The sequence below is a fragment of the Hirundo rustica genome, chromosome 12 (assembly GCF_015227805.2).
Source record: "Hirundo rustica isolate bHirRus1 chromosome 12, bHirRus1.pri.v3, whole genome shotgun sequence".
NCBI classification, from domain to species: domain Eukaryota; kingdom Metazoa; phylum Chordata; class Aves; order Passeriformes; family Hirundinidae; genus Hirundo; species Hirundo rustica.
This window is the reverse complement of record NC_053461.1, coordinates 8,504,257-8,526,089: the sequence shown is the minus strand read 5'-3', so window position 1 is coordinate 8,526,089 and position 21,833 is coordinate 8,504,257. Positions and strand designations below refer to the sequence as shown.

The 21,833-nt window shown below is 44.3% G+C and overlaps 1 protein-coding gene across 1 annotated transcript; it reads left to right on the top strand.

The window, feature by feature from the left end:
- Nucleotides 1-5,290: 5,290 nt before the first annotated feature.
- Nucleotides 5,291-10,201, top strand: GP9 (glycoprotein IX platelet). The gene is made up of 2 exons (XM_040076655.2): nt 5,291-5,336; nt 9,587-10,201. Exon 2 carries the CDS (start codon nt 9,593-9,595, stop codon nt 10,187-10,189), a length of 597 nt encoding a protein of 198 aa, XP_039932589.1. The 5' UTR covers nt 5,291-5,336; nt 9,587-9,592; the 3' UTR covers nt 10,190-10,201.
- Nucleotides 10,202-21,833: the final 11,632 nt, after the last annotated feature.

The following is a 21,833-nucleotide window of genomic DNA, read 5'->3' as shown; positions in this document are numbered from 1 at the left end:
ATTAAAAATTGGGGCATATTTGAGCCACATGGCGAACAAAAATTTGTATTATTTTAATTTCAGTTTAAAGGAGACAAAACAACACAAAACAAAAAACACAAAAAAACCACCCCAAAGGGGTTGTGCAAACAATGAAACAAACTCTGTTCAATGGCGTTTTACCTCATTGGTTTTTTGTATTTGGGGGGTTTTTTGGTGGTTTAGCAGAGGAGGATTTTAAGAATAGCTATATATTGTTAATGTACATTTTTTTCTTAAAAGAGACATTAGACAGGACATACATACATAGAACAATATTCACCTTCTAAGAAAAAGAACTGTCTCTTAATGCTAAATAGATTGCTAACAAAATACCAGAGCATAATATACTGAGTATGTACTGAGGTATATGCTAGTGTTATATCCTACAGAAACAGCCTCCAGTTGTGCCACCGGTAAAGGTTTCAATGACCAGAAATCAGACCCCTGCTTGGGTTCATTTGCTCAAAAACCCTTGGAAGTATCAGCTATTGTTTCATGCAGCTCTCTCAGACTGGCCCAGGAATATGGCAGAGGTGGAAAGAGGGGAAGTGCCAGGAAATCATGGAATGAACCTGATCTGTGTGTTCAGGTGGCAGGTGAGACGTTCAAGAGCAGGATTAAAATGCAGGTACACACCTGGCTCTGGATCCTCACTTACTGCAGCATATGGATTTGTAACCACCCGTGCGCTTTTGCTCTCCCCATGTCCCTCAAACCTGGCAGTCCATTTCTCACAGACCTTGCATTTCCTTGGATCCCCACAGACTTACTTTTAGTGTATATGTTTTCTATTAAACCCACTAACTGGCCCTAAAAGTGACTGTCCTCCCATGGCCAGGCCAGCTCTGCACTCTGACATCTCCTGTGGCTGAAGCATTCCCCACAATCCAGCTGCTGGCAGGATTAAATCTGTCTGCAGTGAGGAGGGAGCAGGAATCTGGTCAAGCTCTCCTGCAGTTCCCTGTGCACAGCAAACCGCTGGGCACATCTGCAAGGCTGGGCCCCACAATCAGAGTGTGGACACAGCATCAGTGGGGCAGGAGTAGCGGGACCAGAACTGCTCTTACTGGGGAAAATTGATTCATCACTGGATAGATAGCCAGAGCTGACCCATGAAGTCACAGCTTTGTAAAGGACAGCATAAAAACAACCATTTTGTCAATTATGGACAGCGAGTGGAATTCTACAGTGACTTCCCATGGTAAACTCATCACCTGGGCTTTCCCAATGTGGCCTTTTACATCAGACACTAATTAATATCTAATTATTCTCTCCAAGAGCAACTGCTCAGTGTGGCCATAAAGTTCAGTGCCCTGCCTCCTACATTTCCAACCCTTCAAGCAGAAAATAGCAGGGTTTAGCTGAGGATTTAGCTGATTGTGTTTGTCACCACCCTCCTTACACAAGGACCACACCACAACACTCAGAGTGCTGAATGATCTCACGCATTTCACAACCCTACTGTAGCTGTTGTGCAAGAAATTGCACCTGTAGCAGGCTTGCCTGAAGACTTACCAGAGCATTGGAACAAGGGGCATTCATGGACAGCTCTTTGTCACACTGGGAATTCAACAAACAATGGCCCAAAGAGCTGGAACAGAGCAGGGAAATAATCGGGAACTGGGGATGCGACATGCAGCCTTTAATTCGAGGAGAGGAGGGGCTGATTATGATTAATATTATGATTATTGTGACTATCTTCAGTCTGGTGCAAGCACTGAACCTCCATTAGCACCAATCCCAAGTATTTCCAGAGGGAATATTGCAATTTAATTGAACACGAAAGGCACACACGGAAAACAGAGAGCAGGAGATGTGCTCTGACAGCTCAATTCCAATCCTATATAAAACATTCCCAGAAATGCAGCATTGTGCTGTGCCTACCTGGAGCACTGGGTGGTATTTTTAATGACAGTGACTGTGCATAAAGAGATAGGAAAAGACCAGCTTTTGATCAGAGCAAAGCAAGCAGGGCAGAGAGGGGCACAGAGCCTCCAGTTTGCCCAGCCCAGGGCTATCTAAATCCAAATCGACCATGAATATTTTCATTAATAGCCTCAAAACCCTCCGAGTTCCATCCAACACAAACACGTGCTTTTAGCCCTCTGATTTAGACAGATCGCTTCATACACACATTTTGTACCTCGGATTTATTTGTATCTTGGAGACAATGGAAAATAATGTCCCAAAAAAGAGCACAATATATTATTCTTTCATGCAATTCTTTTGAATTGAGAAATTGTAGCTCAAAGGCCGATTTGGGGAGGGAGGATGCTCAGCATTTGAGAACAAAATAACTCAGATGACACCTAATGGGAAAATGAGCAATCACTGGGGGAAATTCTGAATGGGGAAATCGGCAAAGAGGGAGATTCTTCACAAGAACAGGTGGGAAGAGAGAGAATTTCTTGATAAAATGGGTGGAGTACAGTTCAGGAGAAGAATTTCCTAAATGACAAGACTTTATCTTCCTGTGGAACAATCTGAGGAAATGGGATTTTGGATTTGACAGAGGCAAAACTACATGAGGCAAAATCTCGTTAGGCAAAACCACGATAAATGTGCAGCAGGAAAAAAATAATGGACATGAGGAAACTCCAAGTGCTCCCATGTGGAAATGCTCAGAAGGCTTTGACAGCAAGTTCTGCAGAGTGAAGTAGGGAAGAGGAATGTTTTGGCCATCAGGTAAATAGATTTCAGAGAAACCACAGTTTTTCTTTAATTCATTTCTGCCGGCAATATTCCTTGATGTGAGAATCAATTTTGTGATTGATATTTTTTTTAAATCCTTTTTGTGCTTATTGGAAGAATTCATTAATTACCAGTGAATCACATCCAATTACAGATATATATTTTGGTTAGTTTGCTCTCACCATGCCTGTTTTAAAGTACAAAAGAACAGAATCAATCAAGGGGAGAGATTTTAAATGAGAAGCTGTACATTGGCAACATGAGGTGGGCAGCTTTTTCAGCACTGGAGATGGAAACAGTGCTTGAGAAAACTTCTGCCTTTCTAGGTCAAGAACAGGTCACTGCCAACAATAAATGACTGTAACTCCTTAAAAGTGGCTAGAAAAGATAATGGCATCTTCTGCCTGAATTTGCTCTCACCAGGTCACGTGTTTGATCTGCACATTTATCTCCAGCTTTCAGCTTTTATTCTGAAGCACAAGGAAAGCAGTAATCTTCCCCCTCTTTTCCTCCCTGAATAGTCAGACACAGCTCCCACGGAGCTCACTGGACAAGCCAAGGCTTCCAAAGAAAGCTGATCCAGAGAAAAGGGCTTTCAGGGGGTGAGGTGAGGAGAAAGGGGTTCTTTGGGAAACAAGTGTCCAGAAATCCCTCTCCACTGAGAGGAGACAGAGCCTCTCTCATTCACAAAATCTTCAAATGGATTGTCTCCTTGGGGAAAAAAAAAATACTTTCACACCCTAACGAGATTATAGCAGATTGTAACTTTTTCCCCCCCCACCCCCCCAAGCTGACTCTTAATAAATCCTCTTAAATGAAGAATCCTCAATTGGCCTACAAAAAGCTAAAATCAGAAATGCAAATGCCTGGTGTTTCTGGCAGATCCTGCCTGCACAGGGAGCTGGAGCACTGCCCAGGGGCTAGGTCTGGGGGCTCAACAGGACCAGCCACCTCTGCCACCCCTGGGGACACCTGGAGGAAGGTGACACTCCCTGAGGATGGCACAGGACATGAGCGTGGATTCCAGGGATCCCAAATGCTCAGCACCTGTTTCCATGCAAAAGGACACATCATTTCGGTTCATTGTGTGACAGGAGGGAGTGGCAGCATCCCTGAGGACACCTGGCAGGCACAGGAGCAGACAGACATTGATGAAATCCGTGGATGTGCTTCCCAAAAGCTGTGAAACCATCCCTAGGACAGAAGGACCTTCCACTCCACAGCTGACAGGCAGAGGAACTGCTCACTTCAGCAAGGGAGGAATCTCCCTCCTCATCTCATAGAAAAGAATCCAAATTCCAACGGGGTTTGAAGTATTTTTGTCTTTTCCCCCTGGCACTGTGTGAATTGCCTTTTCAAATGCTAAAGAGCAGAGATACACAATAAAGCATTTTCCTAAGAAAGTTCCTAACAAAGTTCAAGCTCCTGAAGACCTAATGAAGAAAAGTCCTTTAAAAATAAGTAAAAACTAGACAAGAGGAATTGCTGCCAGGATAATTTATACACCAGAAATTTCCTTTCCTCCCAGGAACAGCCTGCTCTAAAGAAAGGACAGCTCAAAACCACAGGTCTGCTGCACACCAGCAACATGAAAACCTCACCTGGGCTTGATTTCCAAAAGCACAAGAGAGCTCCAAGCCTGTCCCCAAAACATCCCTACCCAGAACTGGCCTGAGTGAAATACCAGATCCACAACCAGCTCGGTTTCCAAACATCAGCTGCCATCAGAATTCTTGTGTGTTCATGGCTGGGAACTAAGGCAAAGGAAAACTTATATCCAAAACTCTGCCTACCCAATCAAAAGTGAAAAGTAAATCCTATTTTGCTTTCCCTTCACACAGACGTGGCATTCTTTCTTTAGATGAACAGATACATGTGTATTATAAACTTGTTTGTTCCTAATTTACTGGCTTTGCCACCAAACACAGAGATCATTTCAGAAACCTTCCTTTCACTAGTTGGAGTCATCATTTTTGAACACGGGTGACCCAAATGTGATATTTCAAGTGGCTTCAACACAATTTCATCTATTTCAATTCAATGGCATTGTTATTTCCTTTCTCTGTTCCTGTCTTTCTTTATCCCTAATGATGTCAGCTGGCTATCATGGTTATTTTGATGTTATGCCGTGCTTTTATAAGTTTTATTGAAGCAGTGAGAAGGCAGATACTAAACAAACCTGGCTAACTAATACAGAAAAACTCCATTTCACAGGCTAACTTCATCTCCCTCATCTGCTGGGGCTTGTGTGTGTCAGCAGCTCAGGCCCAAACTAACTTTTACACCTGGAGATTTTTTTGGAGGAAAAAAACCCCACAAATTTCAGATGAGTTGTTCCAGATACTGTCAGGTCCGAGAGGAAAAAAAATACATTAGGAATAAAACAAAAATCCCAACTCATTTCCTCTTGTCTGCAGGAAACACAAGACCCACCCCAAGCACTTTATGCCGTGGCACAACCATAAATAGCAGCTTGCTCTGGGGTGCTGCCCCATCCTGCACAGGAAAAAGCTCATCTTCCCTGCCACACTTCCTTGCAGACTCTGAGCACTCAGCCTGCACTGCCACCCACACCCCAGCAATCCAGCAGGCACAGGGAAAGGGATCCAGAGGGATCAAACCGGGTAAGTGTCAGCCAGGCACCTCCCCACTTCTCCCTTCTGCATTTTTCCACAGTTCTTGTTTCTGTTTGAGTTTGGGTTTCTTGCTGTCTCTATATTAAATCAGAAGAGAACATATTTTCCTAAAATATCACTTAACTTTTTTTAGCCAGCTGTCTTAGTCTAAGCTGCTTACTTTGGGAAAAAGAGCTGCAGTAGATTTCTTGAAAAATTACGGATGAGTTTCTGGGGTCAGATCAAAGACACTGTAATGGTTTTAATTTAATAAAACTGGGCAGAAACATCAACTAATGTAGGAGTTTTAGTATTTATTCTTTTTTGTGGAAGGGAGAGATTAGGAGAAAAAAACAAAGCAGGCTTAAGCTTAAAAATGAACAAAAATAGTTTTATTAACACACACTAAAAGAAATAAATTTTAAAAAAGTAAGTTTGGGGAAAAAAACACTAAAACAAAACAGAGTGACACTTTAAAACATGCTTCTCCCCTGTTACAAACTATAATTTCTTATTAAAAAACACAGAAAGACACAACTTGAGATTTTCAGTCAGTTTCTCAATTATTAGGCATAACCACTCATTACTTTAGGAGACGAGTCTCTGTAAGGTTTTTTTATGAAGATGTTTGCCACAAGACAAAATAGTCCAGTGCTCCCAGTGTCACACATCTGCTGCCGCCTGGAGTTTTTGCAGACTGTGATGTTCTATCAGCAAGGCCTCTCAGTGTATCTGGGGTACTATTTACAAATACTTCTTCTAGTCTAAAATCATCTTTGTCTCAAAGGCTGAGATGTCCTTTTAACCCAGGAGTGGGGGCTTTAAAGTTCTCAAATAAATCTCAATTATATCAGTTCTCAATTTTGATTAGAATAGCATTCTACCCAACAACACTAAGATGCTGCAAAGAACAATCCATTTCTCCATAGTTTACCTTAGAGAAGTCCGGTTAAAAACGTCCACTTCTTCAATCCTATTCCAATATTATTAGTTCTTTCACTTCTAATACAACTGACTTCATTCAGTGTCTGTTCCACGTGCCCTGTTTTCTTTCTTCTTTCTCTCAAGGAAGAGTTGTGCTTTTAAAGTTCCATGTTACTAGGAAAGGGTTAAATCCGCCGGGCCTGCAAGGGCCACATGCAGGCCCCGGGCTGCATGAGGCTGAAGGAAATGCAAAGCTGTGCTGATGAAAGAAGCTGGAAGATGTCCTTTTTTCCACCCCTCGGTCTCATCCAGGGCGGCTCGGCTCGGAGTTGTTATGGAGTTGCAGGCTTTCTTTCTCTGCTGCCAGCAGCGATTAAGCTGGACCATGGCTTGGCCCCTTCTGCCATGGTTCGAGCACGTGGCCAGCACTGCCGAACTGCAGCCGCCCTCTTTCCCTGCCGGCAAGCAGGGGGAAGGGGCTCAGCCGGCCCAGGCCCTCTCTGTGAGGGCAGCAGCTCTCGGAGGCCTGGCCCGGCCCAGCCGCCCAGAGGGGCAGCAGGGCCCGACCCGGGGCTGCCCACAGTGTTACCTCATGGCTGATTCCAAAGTGAGAGAGAGTGACCGATCTGCAGCAGATTAGTTTTAAATGTCCCCTCCAAAATCGCATCGACATTTCCCATTGGTAAACCTGGTTGCCAGTATCCTGGCCAGCTTTTTGATAGATCCCTGTCCACACCCCCTGTAGTGGTTTCACATTCACTAAATTCTGGTTTTAGTACTTACTCTTTTTTTGTGGGAGAGAGACTAGGAGAAAAGCAAAGCAGGCTTAACTTTAAAAATGAACAAATAGTTTTATTAACACACACTAAAAGAATGGAAAAAGAAAGTTGGGGGAAAAAAACTAAAACAAAACAGAATGAAACTCTAAAAACACTTTGGTTTTTTTACAAACTGATCACTTTTTAACAAAACAACATAAAGAGACAAAACATAATTTTCAGTCAGTTTCACTATCTGACAATAGTCTTTTATTAACTCTTTAGTAGAAGAGTCTCTCTTAGAGTTATGGATCTCATTGATAACTTAGAACGGTTCTCTTGTGGGTTTTTTAACTGTCACAAAAACAGCTGCTCAGAGAAACTTGCTTTTGTAACCTCTCTTATTAGCAAGTTCCTAAGCTGCTTATGGGTCATGGGTCTTAGACTTTTGCATATTGGGGTGTCGGCTTTTAAAGATGAATAACTTTAAAGGCAAAGGATTCTTCATCTCAAGGTACAGAGATGTCTTCTCACTTCTTCACTGGCACAGAGGGCTTCTCATTTCTTTCTCTGTTTAAGCATCTTATAGGATTAATATTACTTAGTCCATCACAAACACCTTTGCTCAAATCTACACACAAATCTGAACAATAATCTTCTCAAATGCATATCTTTTCTATTATTTAAAAGAATAATAGAGCTCAATAGAACTCAATATAGAGTTCATTTCTATGGCTCAAATAAGAATGGAATAACTAACTCTTTAACCCTCTGTCCTAAAGTCTTTTAACTCTCACTTTACTCACTTCATGCTGTTTCTCTTTTATGTTCACTCTGTCCTTTCTTACTCTCTCAGAGAAGGGCCAAGCTCTGGAAGCTTCGTGTTGCTAGGAAAGGGTTAAATCTGCCCAGAGTCTCTTCTCTCCCTCTGTAGCTCATGGTATTAGGTGTTCAAGGTCTCGCTGGTGAGGGAGGAAGAACTCACAAAGAAACATCAGAGATCAGAGCACCGGGGCAGTTTGAAATCACAAAAAACCTAGGAGGATCATAAATGCCTTTTCAGCCCACTCCTTGGTGTAAATCGGGGCAGCCTCAGCCCAAATGGTGCCCATAACTCTTATCATGGACCCAGCAGAGATCTCTCCCTGCTCCAGGGAAGTTTGGAGAAAGTAGTTGCTGTAAAGCAGCGACCTCTCCTTCCCACCCCCGACCCAGGAGCTGATAGAATCCAGCCAGGTCTCAGGCCAGCTCCCCCCCAAAAAGGGGGGAGCAGCACCCTAACTGGATGTTACCTGTCTCTCTCTGGCCAAAGGAAAGAAGGAAAAGGTCCGACTTGCAGGAAATCAAGAGGTTTTATATGGTACTTCCCAAAGTCGTAGCCGACAATTTTCAGGGGTCAAAACAGATGCCAATATCCTGACTAACTCTCTGATAGGTCCCTGTCTTTTCTAAAGCAGTTAAAGCAGTTCCTAAGTCCTGACCTGGAAAATCACTCCACATTCATTTATGACTAAAAAACTAAACTGTATAACCCATGACTAAAAAACTAAACTGTACTAACCCATGACACCTGCCCCCAAAACCACTCTATGGTAATGGCAGGGAAAAACATTTCACTTTTCACTATAACCAGAAAACAAAATTGTGCCAGCCCATGATAGACACTCAAAATAACTCACTGACAAAGACATTGGAGAGGGTTAAGATGAGCATTTCAGCTTCAGAACGAAAGAAGATTTTCAGGCATTTACAATTATTCAATCTCTTAAGCTTCATTTTGAAAGCTGGTTTCAACACACAGTTTTAACACTAGATCTATGCAGACATGGAAGCAGAATAGAAACCTTTGCCTAAAACTAAACTGGTTTTCCCCATCATCTCCTGGTGACATTCTGTCACAGAATTCTGATCAATAATTTTTTTTTTACAATTCTGAAGGGAAAACACTGAACCAAAGAGGAAAGGGAAGAACGTGCTTCTGCTGAAGCTGGGGAGAGTGGCTCTGTGGGACATACAGAAAGCTAAAGACTTTATTGCAGAAACTTAAACCTGGGGGAGAAATAACTGCTGTGGTTCTGCAGCCTGGAGAGGCTCCCTCAAACAGAGGCTAGACAGAGTTAAAGGAATAAAGTGGGTATTTATTAAAAGGCCTTCAAAGGACACACCTTGCTCAGTACAAGAGCCTGGCCAGGCCAATATGGACACAAGATGGACACAAGATGGACCCTGAGTAAGGAGTTTTCACACTTTTATAAGTTTTGGTCCATTTACAGATTGGGGTTAATTGTCCAGTTACAGCTTCAGGTTATGCAGACCCATCCTCTGTTTGCTCTCCTCAGTTCCCTGTTGTTTGCACTTTTTTGGGCCTGAAGCTGCAACAGTGTCCTTGGTTCTGGGGCTGGAAAAGGATTGTTTTGTCTGACTGAGCTGTGAGGAGAACTTGCTAATGCTTTATGTGAAGTTCAGAGTTACACACTAAGGCAGTGGGGAATCTGGAAAATACGAGAGCTAAAACTTAATGCCTCAGTTCTGCTCTTAGAACCATGCTAACAAACCTCATTATTGCCGTTTGTGCAGCTGGCGATGGAGCTGCTGGCCATACTGGGCTGTGCCCTGCTGCTCCCTGTGGTGCTGGGTGAGGACTGTCCATCCCCCTGCAGCTGCTGGTCACTGGGGCAGGCGTGGGGGACACGTGTGGACTGCAGCTCGCGGGGGCTGCGGTCCCTGCCCGCCCTGCCCCGCCTGACCCGCGACCTGCGCCTGCACAACAACAGCCTGGCCTTCATCCCTGCCGGAGCCCTGGACAGCCTGAGCCACCTGCGGGAGCTGGAGCTCGGGGACAACCCCTGGCACTGTGACTGCCACATCCTGTACCTCAAGCTCTGGCTGCAGGATTTCTCCGCGCCCACGCTCGCCCGGCTCAGGTGCGCCAGCCCCACTCACCTGAGGATGAAATCCCTGGGGCAGCTGACTGGGAATGATCTTGGTGTTTGCACGAGGCTTCTCCCGACCAAGTGTCTCCAGTTCTTCTGGCGAGACCTTGTTTTAATTGCTGGAGTGATAATTACCTTTATTTTAGTGGTGTGGGCTCTGAAGGTCTCCAAGAAGCTGGTCTGCCAGCTCACCCTCAGGGGCTGGCAGCTGAGGAGGAGCATCCACAAGACCCACAAGATACAGTGAGCTCTTCTCTGCCACCAGCAGGACAGAAACTTCAGATTCCTCCGCAGCAAAAGGAGCACTGGTAACTCCGGTCTGAATAATCAATGCTAAAAAGGATCAAAGTCTGGGTCCTCAGGCCAGACTCATTAATTCTCATCCAGAAAGAAGCTTGGTGAGGTTTGGATAGGCAAGTTTCATCCTGCTGCCATCTACTCGTACAAAGAGCAGTCTCCACATTTTTTAAAATCATTTAAGTTAGCGTTTTCCCACTGAATTCTCAGCTCTTATGGAAAGAAGATTTACAGCCCCACATCCTACACTTTTTAATATATGGAGATGAACCGCGATTGTATTATTTTAACAACTCTTTTCTCACTCCGGTTCTGTGAGTTTACAGCCCATCACCATCTCTTGATGTCCCAGTGGGCTTGGTGGGACCATTCCTGTGTGGAGAACAGCTTAGCCATCTCCTCCTCAGCTTCGGGAGCTTCCTGCCACCAAACCCACAGAGATTATATGAACCAGACACTGAATGTATCCCTTACTGAATACAGTTAAACTTAGACTGGTAATGAGAAGATCATCAGCTAAATAATTTTAAATCTTATTGAATTTCCTGGAGGGTGAACAATAATAAATCATTCTATGTGAAACTGAAATAATGGATGCTTATTGAACATTCATATCATCCCAAATTTGATCTCTTTCATGATTCTAAACATTTCTGTTTAAATATCTAAGATATTTCTAGAACTTGTCTGGAGATAATTCTAGAATACTTCCCCTGCACTGAGCTTTTCAATTTTTTAAAAGACAGCCACCGTTCTGTACGAATGCAGAATGTTACAGAAGAAATGCACTCTGCCATCCCTCATGGAATTTCCTACATGATATTTCTTGTTTTCCCCCAAATGAAATAAATCATTAACACTAAAAGCTTATTCCTCTCTTCTGTGCCTTTAAACTAGATATGCATAGAACAGTAAACTGCTTTACAACATGGCTTCAATAGTAGGAATATTTTAAAAATGAGCAATTAGCAAACATTTCTGCCTACACCAACCAACACATCAAATAAGATGCACAGAATACAGGAAAAAAAAATTGAAAAAACTTTTCTATCCTTATGAGAAGAAAGAGGAGGGAATCTCTTCCATGGCAGTAGTTCACATTCTACCAAAACAGTGTTGTATTTATAACTTTTCATCCATTTGGGTTTTATCTGAAAAAAAAAAAAGACCCTCTGCCAAGTGGACTGCTGGAACTAACTGAGGACTAAAAAACAACACTCAGTGTTTATCTGGCAGGGCCACTGTGTCATGCTTAAAGCCACACACTCCATCAAACTGCATAAATAACACCACAGTTGCTAACAACGTGCAAAGGCAGGAAAATACATCAGCTATCAAAATGAAACACACAGGCAGCACTCCCAAAATGGGTTTGGAACACCCCAGAAACTGTCACTGCATCCTGCCTGCAAGGGACAAGCTGGTGGCTGTATCTGCTTGCACAGTCTGGGAACACAGGTGTGACTGCTGGGATGATAATAAATGAAATTAAACAAAAAGTTATGAGGTTTGCTTCTACACTGGGCAGGACAAGTCATCAGAGTTGGCATTATTGACCAAAACCTCACTGTTGCACACAGAGAAGGTTAGCCAATACACATTCGTTCTTATGCTGGTTTATGTTTAAATGCACTGTTTGGGATATTTTTAAAATAGAATTTTAGGCTTTACAGAAATGTTGTTGTTCCTGGATTCTTAAGGTCTGCACACTTGCATGTTATGATTTATACCTGAATGACAGGGTTTTTACTCTCGCTGCCAACAGGTGAAATGTCAGCACTGAAATATTAACAATTCCCACCTAATGACTCCTTTGATAGTGCTAGTTTTACTGCAGTGCTCAGGAATTCTAAGTTTATATATCTTGATGCCTTTTCTCTCCAGAGCACAAAACAATTTCCCGAAGTGCTGTGGCTCTGTTGCTGGAACCCAACATAAATATTTTGCCATTATATTGACTCCAATGAAATTCAGATTACACTCAATAATGGGGGTGTAACAACAAATTGCTCCAGTTGCATAATGGCCACATGGCTGCTATTTATACTGAGCTCCTTCCCGGGGGCAGTTTGCTCCTGACGTGGCCTCTCCAGTGCCTTCCCCGGCAGTACTTCCCAATGTTTATCCCAGTGATGTCACAGCTACTGCCTGACCTGGCATCTTCATTTTAGGCAAAAGAAATGGGATGTGCCTGACAGAATTTTGCTCAGATTTCATTTGACAGAATTTTGCTCAGATTTCATTTGTCTTGGCTCATCTGACTGTTGAGCATCCAGTTCTCTGATGCAATCTAGAGTTGTTAGAATTGAATGGTGCTGTTTTGAATCAGGACATCCCCTGGGAAAAGTGGATTGAAAACTCTTCCCCCAGAATACTATTAAGGAATAGGGCTACAGAAATGCAGATCTTAGTCCAAGGGGAAAAAATTCAAATGAAGCCCTTTCTTAAGTGACCTTGATCTCTAGGGAAGGGAGTGTCAGCAGGGATCGATTGCAGCCTCCCTTTCCACCTTGAATCATCTTTCTTGTCTCTTCTTTAGGGGTCAAAAGGGTTTTACCTCCCAACTAATTTTTTTTTTTGACAAGGATTCATAGATTGCCTCTTACGGCCACAGAGAAGAACTTTGGAACCTGACACATCCAAATAAAATCGACCTTTGCAAGCTTCTTCCATCAGCAGCAGTGCAAAGCAGAGGAAGGCCAGGGCAGGGGCCACACCACGAAAGGCTGTCCTCAAGACAGCACAGCATTTAGAACTGAGGGTATTTTTGACTCCCCTGAGTTTGCAAGGACACTACAAAACCCAGTAATTTAATGTTTAGCTGAATTTAGCAAAAGCTGGATTACAGAAAGACAAAAACTAAACCAGCAGCAATTACAATCTGAAGGGAAGGGGCAATGAAAGGATGAAAGAACACAAATTGTGCACAGCAGAAACTCAGAGCCCCCGAACGGATTCCTTTGCCAGCCACTGCTTTGTCCGACTGCTCTGAAACTGGACCAACATTGGCACCTAGTGGCTGCTAAATTCGACAGGGACGCAAGTTCTCTGAAGTTTGTCACCCTTTCCAAGACCTCAGTGATGGGCTGAAATTCTCCAGATTGAGCTGCCAATTACTGCCAGCTCTTCCCAGAGCTCCCGGACAAGTTTTCTTTCCTGAAGTGTCAGCAGGTGCAAGACATAAATTGTTTTCTATTGGAAGAAACTTGGAGTTGTCATAATTCAGGACACTGGGGAACACAATCTCCATTAGTTTTCTTCACTGTGATTAATCTTTTCTAGATATGCCTGGAATTTTTCGGTGCTACAACTCCCAAAGTCACAGCTCAATATTTATATTGGAACTTGGCTGAGCTTTTATTTCTTCTGTTCTCCTAAAGTCACGATGAACTTTGATGCAAATTCAAATTAGACTAACAACTTTTTACTATGGCTTCATCCTATCAAAGTGCAATAAAACAAAAAAGGAAAAAAATATATATTAGGTAAAACAAAATAATGAAATCAAATGCCTTTATGGGTTTTTTTTCCCTACCATTCCCCTACATAAATAACGTGCAGCATCATAATTTTTAAAGGCCCAAATATATTAAAACAACTTGAGCTCCCTCAGCAATCTGTACCAGGGGAAAGTTACCATCAAAAAATCCAACTGTTGTGACAGTATCAGGGGATCCCAAACAGGCACGAGGAAAATGAAATCCCAGATTTCAGGATGCCTGATAAAAAGAATAAAGAGCCAGAAAATGCTGCAGATTTCCAGGTGTTTCTTTATTGACTCTTTAGCCCTTTGTGCAGTATTTCATGGGCATGCAGCCTCAGGCCAGCTGGTAAATCCCAGCTCATGTGCACCCTGCTGCTCTGTGGGACTGGCTGCACTGGAAATGCCAGGCAGGAATCCTGGTAGGTGCAAATGATGCTAAAGGTACCCAAAACCTCCCTGACCCTGCCCTCCTGAAGGTGCAGCTCCAACCAAGGTGATGCAGGTCACCAGGGACCTCAGGGAACTGCACAGACACCCAAACCAAGGGATTGACTGTGAGGATTGGCCAAATAAACCGAGGGGTTTCACTTCATCAGCCACTCTTTAGTGTCTGAGGCTGATTAGCAGCTGGGTTTAAGAAATCAGTTCTGTAACTGGCATGGCTCTGAGGTGGTGTGTCTGTCCTCACACCCTGCGAGATAAAAACCCCTGCAATGACTGCCTTTCATCCTCTACAGAGCACAGACAAGGAAAAAAGGATGGATGACTAAGATTGATAAAAGCGTTCAGAAGCCACGAAGAGGAGGATTTGCATTTCATTCATTCAGAAGATGATTAAGCTGCACATATGAATATAGTATTTCAAACGACAAAGGGGCCAGTCTCCACAACTGAGTCATTTGAAAGGAACTGGAAATAGCTGATGGCTTCTAACATTCAAAACTTGGTTCAAAACGCCTAACTTGGAAAACTTCAATAATACAATTACAACTTTTTTGTTCTTCCCAGCTTATTCTGGAAGTGGCTGATAACAACGCATGTCACACATGACAAAGCCACACACTTTGCTGAACAGCTGCAGAACAGAAACTGTTTCATTGCTAGGAATCACCATGAGGGAGACATTCTCAGTTCTTCTCACAGCAAGGGTAGGCTCTGCAGGCTTAGAAGAAGAACTCAATACCAAATCCTCGGCTGGAGAAGTTTTGGACATGGAATTCAACCCTGTTTATGTGTCAGTAATTTTCTTATAACTTGACGGTTCTGCTGCCACCTACAGAAACAGAAAGCCCTTGGTCCAGCCTGACAGAGCACTCAAACCTCTGCTCTGGCTGGAAGGTAACTATGGATCACCAAAAATATATATCCAGACCTGAAAAGGAATAATCATGGAGGCACCCAAAAATAGATGGACTTCAGAGGCAATTCAAGCCAAGCTGGTGAGAAGCATGGCAAGATTTGTCTTTACAAACAAGCCCTGAGTCTGCTGGTAGATAAAACTAGCACTAAGAGATAAGTGAATCAATGGGAAGGATTCTACTGATTGATGAATGGAAAAGAAGATACTTGCCTTTACAAACAAACTGTACGTTTATTTGTAAATGAAATTGAATATTGAAAGATGAAAGCAACAATGAAGAAAAACCCATAAATCCCATAAAAATTAAACATTAAGGGGAGTTATACATTAAAAGGGGAATCTTAGGCATTTCGGGAAGTCTGTACCTCTCAGGTACCTCAGCCAATGGGGAAAGAGAGAGGGAAATGTGGCCGGGAAATTAGGATAAAAAGGAGGCTGCGTCCTCCGAAAAACTGACAGACCCCAGGGGAAATGCCCCATGGCCTCTCCCTTTATTCGAATTAAGCAAAAGGACTCCTCTGTCTCCTTTTTGGACATAAACCTCTGGTGTTCGTGGATTAATTTTCCTAACAATTCTGGGACTCGTACGGGATATTTCCACCGTCCGGGGCGGCGGGCAGCGAGCGGAGCTGAAGGCGCCTCACCCAGTTTCGGTGATCAGCTCCCCTTGGTGGCGGCCGGCACCGGGCGATCGATTGGGTTCCCGAGACTGTCCAGGAGACAGACGAGTGGCGGACCAGGGGGGTCCGTGAAGAGTCCGCAGGGAAGGACCACTGAAAATCTCACCGGTGAGTAAAATGGGATCTTCGGGGAGCAAACCTGGGAGGGTGCCCATGGAGGGAAGCACAGGTAAACTTGAGAGGGCACCCATGGGGGGTAGCACAGGTGAAACACAGCACCCATGGAGGGTAGCGCAGGTGAAACACAGCACCCATGGAGGGTAGCACAGGTGAAACACAGCACCCATGGAGGGTTGCTAGGGTAAAGCCAGGAAGGGGCCCTGGCAAAAGGGATGACGATCCCATAATACCCCCGGAGAGTCCCTTGGGGAGAATGCTGAGGTCTTGGGACAGACTGTGCATTCACCCAGAGGTAACTATGGAAATGATGGTAAAATACTGTTATTTTGTGTGGCCAGAGTATAAGTTGCCAAAGGGGCTTATGTGGCCACTTTATGGAACAGATAGGATTTGTTTGTGTAGAATTTTGTTGAAGTATTTAGAGGAGAATTGGAAAGAATGGATTGAAAGGGAATGTGGATTGATATGGTTTAGACAAGCAACAAAAGAAATCTGTGTTAAAGAAAAAGGGAGAAGAGGAAAAAAGAGAGGAAGGGGGAACTGGTGAGAATTGGGATGTTCTTCAGTACCTTCCCCTGTCTTGTCCTCCAATGTTGCCAGCTGAACCAGGACCAGATGCAGGTCCCCTGTACCCTCAACTCCCAGAGCAAAGGGATCAGGGGAATGTTGTTCCTACGGCCCCACCTGAGAATAATAATGGTGTAGGGGGAAGGGAGCAGCCTATCATACCACCACGTAGAACTAGAAGAGGAAATCAACTGAGTGCATCAGAAGCCCCCGGACCCAAGAGATAGGGGTACAGCAGATGCCACTCTGCCAAGTTCCTTTGGGGGGTCAATGGGGAGGCTTTAAGTTTGTAATTATACCACTTACTACCCAGGATATAAGGGAGTTAAAAAAAGAATTACCCCCATATTTGGATGATCCCATAGGGGTGGGGGAAAATATAGAAGAATATTTGAGAAATGTGGATTATACATGGAAGGATTGGGATTTTCTCCTGGGGTTTTGTTTGGGTCATCAGAGAAACTTATGATTCTGCAGAAAGCTCAGCAGCTGTGGGAGGATGAACATCCACAAGCAGCGGGGGGGCTGGACCTAATGTACCTACAGTGGATGATGCCATCCCCCAGGTGGACCCCCAGTGGAACCCAAATGAGGAGACCAGTTTGGCTCGCCTCTGCGATTACCATGCTTATTTGATTAGGGCAATTAAATCAGCAGTTCCCAGAACTAACAACATAGCTGAGGCTATGTCCTTAGAACAGGAGAAACATGAAAGCCCCTCTCACTGGTTAAAGAGGATTAGAGAGGCCTTGCGGAAACACGGGGGGATGGATCTGGAGGGACCAGCCTTTGACACACTGTTAAAGGTACAATTTGTTACAAAGGCCTGGCCTGACATACAGAAGGGAGCCATTGGGGCTCTCGAGGACTGGCAGAAGCTTTCTTCAAAATGTATGCTGCTGTAGGTCTTTTTACCCTGGCAAAGCGAGCTATTGAAGGTTGTTTGATTTGTGCTAAAACCAGTAACAGAGTTACAAAGAAACTTGCCAGGGGAGGGAGGCCCTGGGCTATACGTCCCTTCCAGAGATGCCAGGTGGATTTTACCGAAATGCCACGAGTGGCAAGGTTTAAATACCTTCTGGTAATAGTATGTCAGTTAACAGGGTGGGCAGAAGCATTTCCTGCCATTTCAGCAACTACAGGATCAGTTATTAAAGTATTTTTGGAACAAATAATTCCCAGATATGGGATTGTAGAAGCAATAGACTCAGATAGGGGATCTCATTTTACAGGGAAAATTCTTCAAGGAGTTATGATAGCTCTAGGGATAAGATGGAATCTCCACACACCCTGGCATCCCCAGAGTTCTGGCAGGATGGAGAGAATGAATAGAGAAACAAAGAAACACCTTTTGAAGCTAGTAATAGAAACTAAGATGCCATGGGTACGGCTCTTGCCACTGGCTTTAGCAAGGATAAGGGCTAGACCCAGGGGAGATATTCAATTATCTCCCTTTGAACTGATGTTTGGAATTCCTTACCCTTACAATTCCCAGCCTAGTGGCAGCGTAGAGATAAGTGATGTATATTTAAAGCAATATGTGGCCAGGATACTGTCTCTTGTGAAATCTCTTCAACAGGAAGCTCAGCTGGCACAGACCCTGCCTTTGGACTTTGCTGTTCACAACATCCAACCAGGAGACTGGGTCCTAGTTAAGGAGTGGAAAGAGGCACCACTAGTGGCTAAGTGGCGTGGACCTTGCCAAATGTTGCTGACCACAGAAACAGCCATCAAGACAGCAGAACACGGGTGGACCCACCACACTCGGGTCAAGGTCTCTGAGGCCCCAGAGATTTGGACATCTCAGCTGGAAGAGAAGGACGGGAAGCCACGACTGACACTCCGCAGGAGTGGACTGGAGCAGTAGCCAGTGCGTCGACATCGGGGGAAGCCTCGTGTGCCTACCCACAGACTGCCTGCTGAAATGGTTTGTGTGGGCATCCCTCCTCTCGGATCTCCAGTCACTGAGGGCCAATCCTCGCTGTCATTGTTTTCTTTATGTTAAGCTGTTTCTGTGCCTTCGCTCGCCACAGGTGGTGTGGAGGACAACGTAAAAGTGAAAATTAGGTTAGGAGATTAGACTACACCATTAAAATGTTTCTCTTAATAATCTTACCTTTATATTGCCAGTTAGGTTGGGGTCAAAAGTGGGAAAATAATTTTTTAACCTTAGGAGAAGAAGTAGCAAAAACCTTTAACCTTAGCAATTGTTGGGTCTGTGGAGGGCCAGGGGGATCTGAAGACTGGCCATGGGTGGCCAGCCCAGTTGAACCTAAATGGTGGGTTAGCACCCTGAGTGAGGTCCATAATGGAACAGGATTTTGCGATGAGGAAGGAAGTCCATGGCGGCTTCATTCCTCTGAAAGAGGCATTTATTGTCTAAATAGAACAGGAGGTGTATATGTGGGAAAAAGTGTCTGCGACTGGACTTTAAGTTTAGATTGTTGGACCCCCAACTGCCCTCTTTATGATTGTTCCAGATATCAAGGCAGATGGAATCAAACACATGTTAAGCTCACTAATGGTAGCTGGGTAAGGTGTTCCTTCCATAATCACCAAAAGGATTTTGAAGGCTGTAAAGCAGTGGGAAAGGATAGTTTTTTTGACCCTTTATTTTTAAGCTGCCCCCGAGATAATTCCACAAGTAGGATACATGTTGTTCATGACTATCAGTAGAAGTGGCAGCACTGGAATGGAACTCAGACTTTTTTTAATAGGTTCTGGTCTAGATCCAAGAAAACAGATCTGGGATGTAAATGCAAGTGGAAACCTCATGTGAGAGCTTGGAAGTGGAAATACTGTGATGCTTATGGCAGGGCAACTATTGTTGGGGGACCACTAGGCCCAGGATGTAAGCTTTACTTTGACCCACCAATTGATGATAAAAATTGGAAAGGTCCATTTGCCAATGGGACCTGGGCTTTAAGAGGGCATTACTGGATTTGTGGCCAATATGCTTACTGCAGGTTACCCCCAGACTGGTCAGGGATATGTTATGTAGGGTATATTAGACCATTGTTCTTTTTACTACCACAAGTTCAGGGAAATCAATTAGGAATCAAAGTTTATGATGATCTAATTAGAGAAAAGCGGTCAATTGATACATCACTGGTAGGAGGGAGCACCCAAAAGTGGGGAAAGGATGAATGGCCACCTGAACGAATCATACAACACTATGGACCAGCCACATGGAATCCTAATGAATTAATATCAGGTGCCAGAGAACCCATTTATAATTTAAACTGGATAATTAGGTTACAAGCTGTCTTTGAAGTAATAATGAACCAGACAGCTACAGCTCTTGACCTTCTTGCTGATCAATCTACTCAGATGAGAAATGCAATATTCCAACATCGGATAGTATTAGATTATTTATTAGCAGAAGAAGGAGGAGTGTGTGGCAAATTTAATGAATCAAACTGCTGTTTGCAAATAGATGACAATGGGAAAGTGGTGAAACAATTAACAAAAGAAATAAGAAAGTTAGCTCATGTACCGGTCCAAACATGGAAAGGATGGGAATGGGACATGTTTTCGTGGTTACCTGGTAGACTATGGGTTAAACAAATGCTTTTCTTCCTCTTATGTGTGGTAGCAACTCTTATCTTTTTACCATGCATGATCCCTTGCTTAGTACAACTTATTCAACACGTGATCAAAAGGATGCATGTAGTAGCCATGCCTACTGATCCTGAGACGGCTACAAAAGGACAGAAATTGATGTCACTGCAAATAATTGCAAAACCAAAAAAGACCCAAGAACAAAAAATTAAGTCAATGATAACTAAAATTTGTAAAGACAATTATTAAAAATAAAAGAGGAGGGATTGAGAGAAATGACAAGATTTGTCTTTACAAACAAGCCCTGAGTCTGCTGGTAGATAAAACTAGCACTGAGAGATAAGTGAATCAATGGGAAGGATTCTATTGATTGATGAATGGAAAAGAAGATACTTGCCTTTACAAACAAACTGTAGGTTTATTTGTAAATGAAATTGAATATTGAAAGATGAAAGCAACAATGAAGAAAAACCCATAAATCCCATAAAAATTAAACATTAAGGGGAGTTATACATTAAAAGGGGAATCTTAGGCATTTCAGGAAGTCTGTACCTCTCAAGTACCTCAGCCAATGGGGAAAGAGAGAGGGAAATGCGGCTGGGGAATTAGGATACAAAGGAGGCTGCGTCCTCCAAAAAACTGAGAGACCCCAGGGGAAATGCCCCATGGCCTCTCCCTTTATTCGAATAAAGTAAAAGGACTCCTCTGTCTCCTTTCTGGACAGAAACCTCTGGTGTTCGTGGATTAATTTTCCTAACACTGGCCTGGTTGCCTGTGCTGGCTCAGAGATAATCAGGTTGCTCTCCTCCTGCACAACTACCTATGGGACAATTTAACTCTCACTCTTTGCCATAAAACAGTTTCATTTCACATTTTTATAACCTGAAGCCATGAGGATGGAATTTAGCTGATCTTTGGTACAAAGAACGGAACGATGTATTTTATTAATAAAGCTTATTTTTATCAGCATCTTGATTTTCCACGTGACCTAAAGGACCTGTTAAAGAGCACTTTGCTTTGTAGACAACCCAGACAGCAGTTAAACCAAGTCATTCCAGACTCTTGAAATATATTTATCTTAATACACAGACCCATGTGATTTAATAGTCACACACATCCATGCGCACATGTCAGACACGTGGATGTTAACAGCTCCAAAGCCATTTCTCAGCAGCACAGAACTTCACGGGTGAAAAACCATAGCCTCGAGCCTTGTCCTGTGCCTGTGAAACAAACCACACCCAGCCCAGACCTGAAAATGAAAAGCCAGCGAGGCAAGGCAGCTGCACTTCCTGAGTGGCAACTGCACTCGTTTATTTCTGTGAAAGGAACACGCAAACCAAGCGAAACCCAGCACAGCACTGTGTCACTCCGGCGAGGATGCGGAGCAACACCGGCATGTGCGGATTCCGGGCCCGGGCAGCGATTCATGGCTCATAGCACCGCCAGAGCCGCCACCGCTTGCTCGCCCGAACAGAATGGGTTCGGGGCATGGACCGCGACACGGGGGACATGGACCGGTCCGGGTGTGCCCGAGGCAGAGACCGATCCCCGCTCGGTGGCCGATCCCGGGGCAGGGATCGATCCCCGCTCGGTGCTGCCGGCCCGGGTGTGCCCGGGGCAGAGACCGATCCCCCGCTCGAAGCCCGGCCGCGGGCGATGCCGGGCGGAGCGGGGCGGTCCCAAGGCGATCCCGGGCGGAGTGGGGCGGTCCTGGCGCTGAACCGGGGCGGTCCCGAGGTGTTGGCGGGCGGTCCGGGGCGGTCCCGGGCGGTCCCGGCGCGGCCCGGCGGCGGGCGCTGCGCAGAGCCGAACCGAGCCG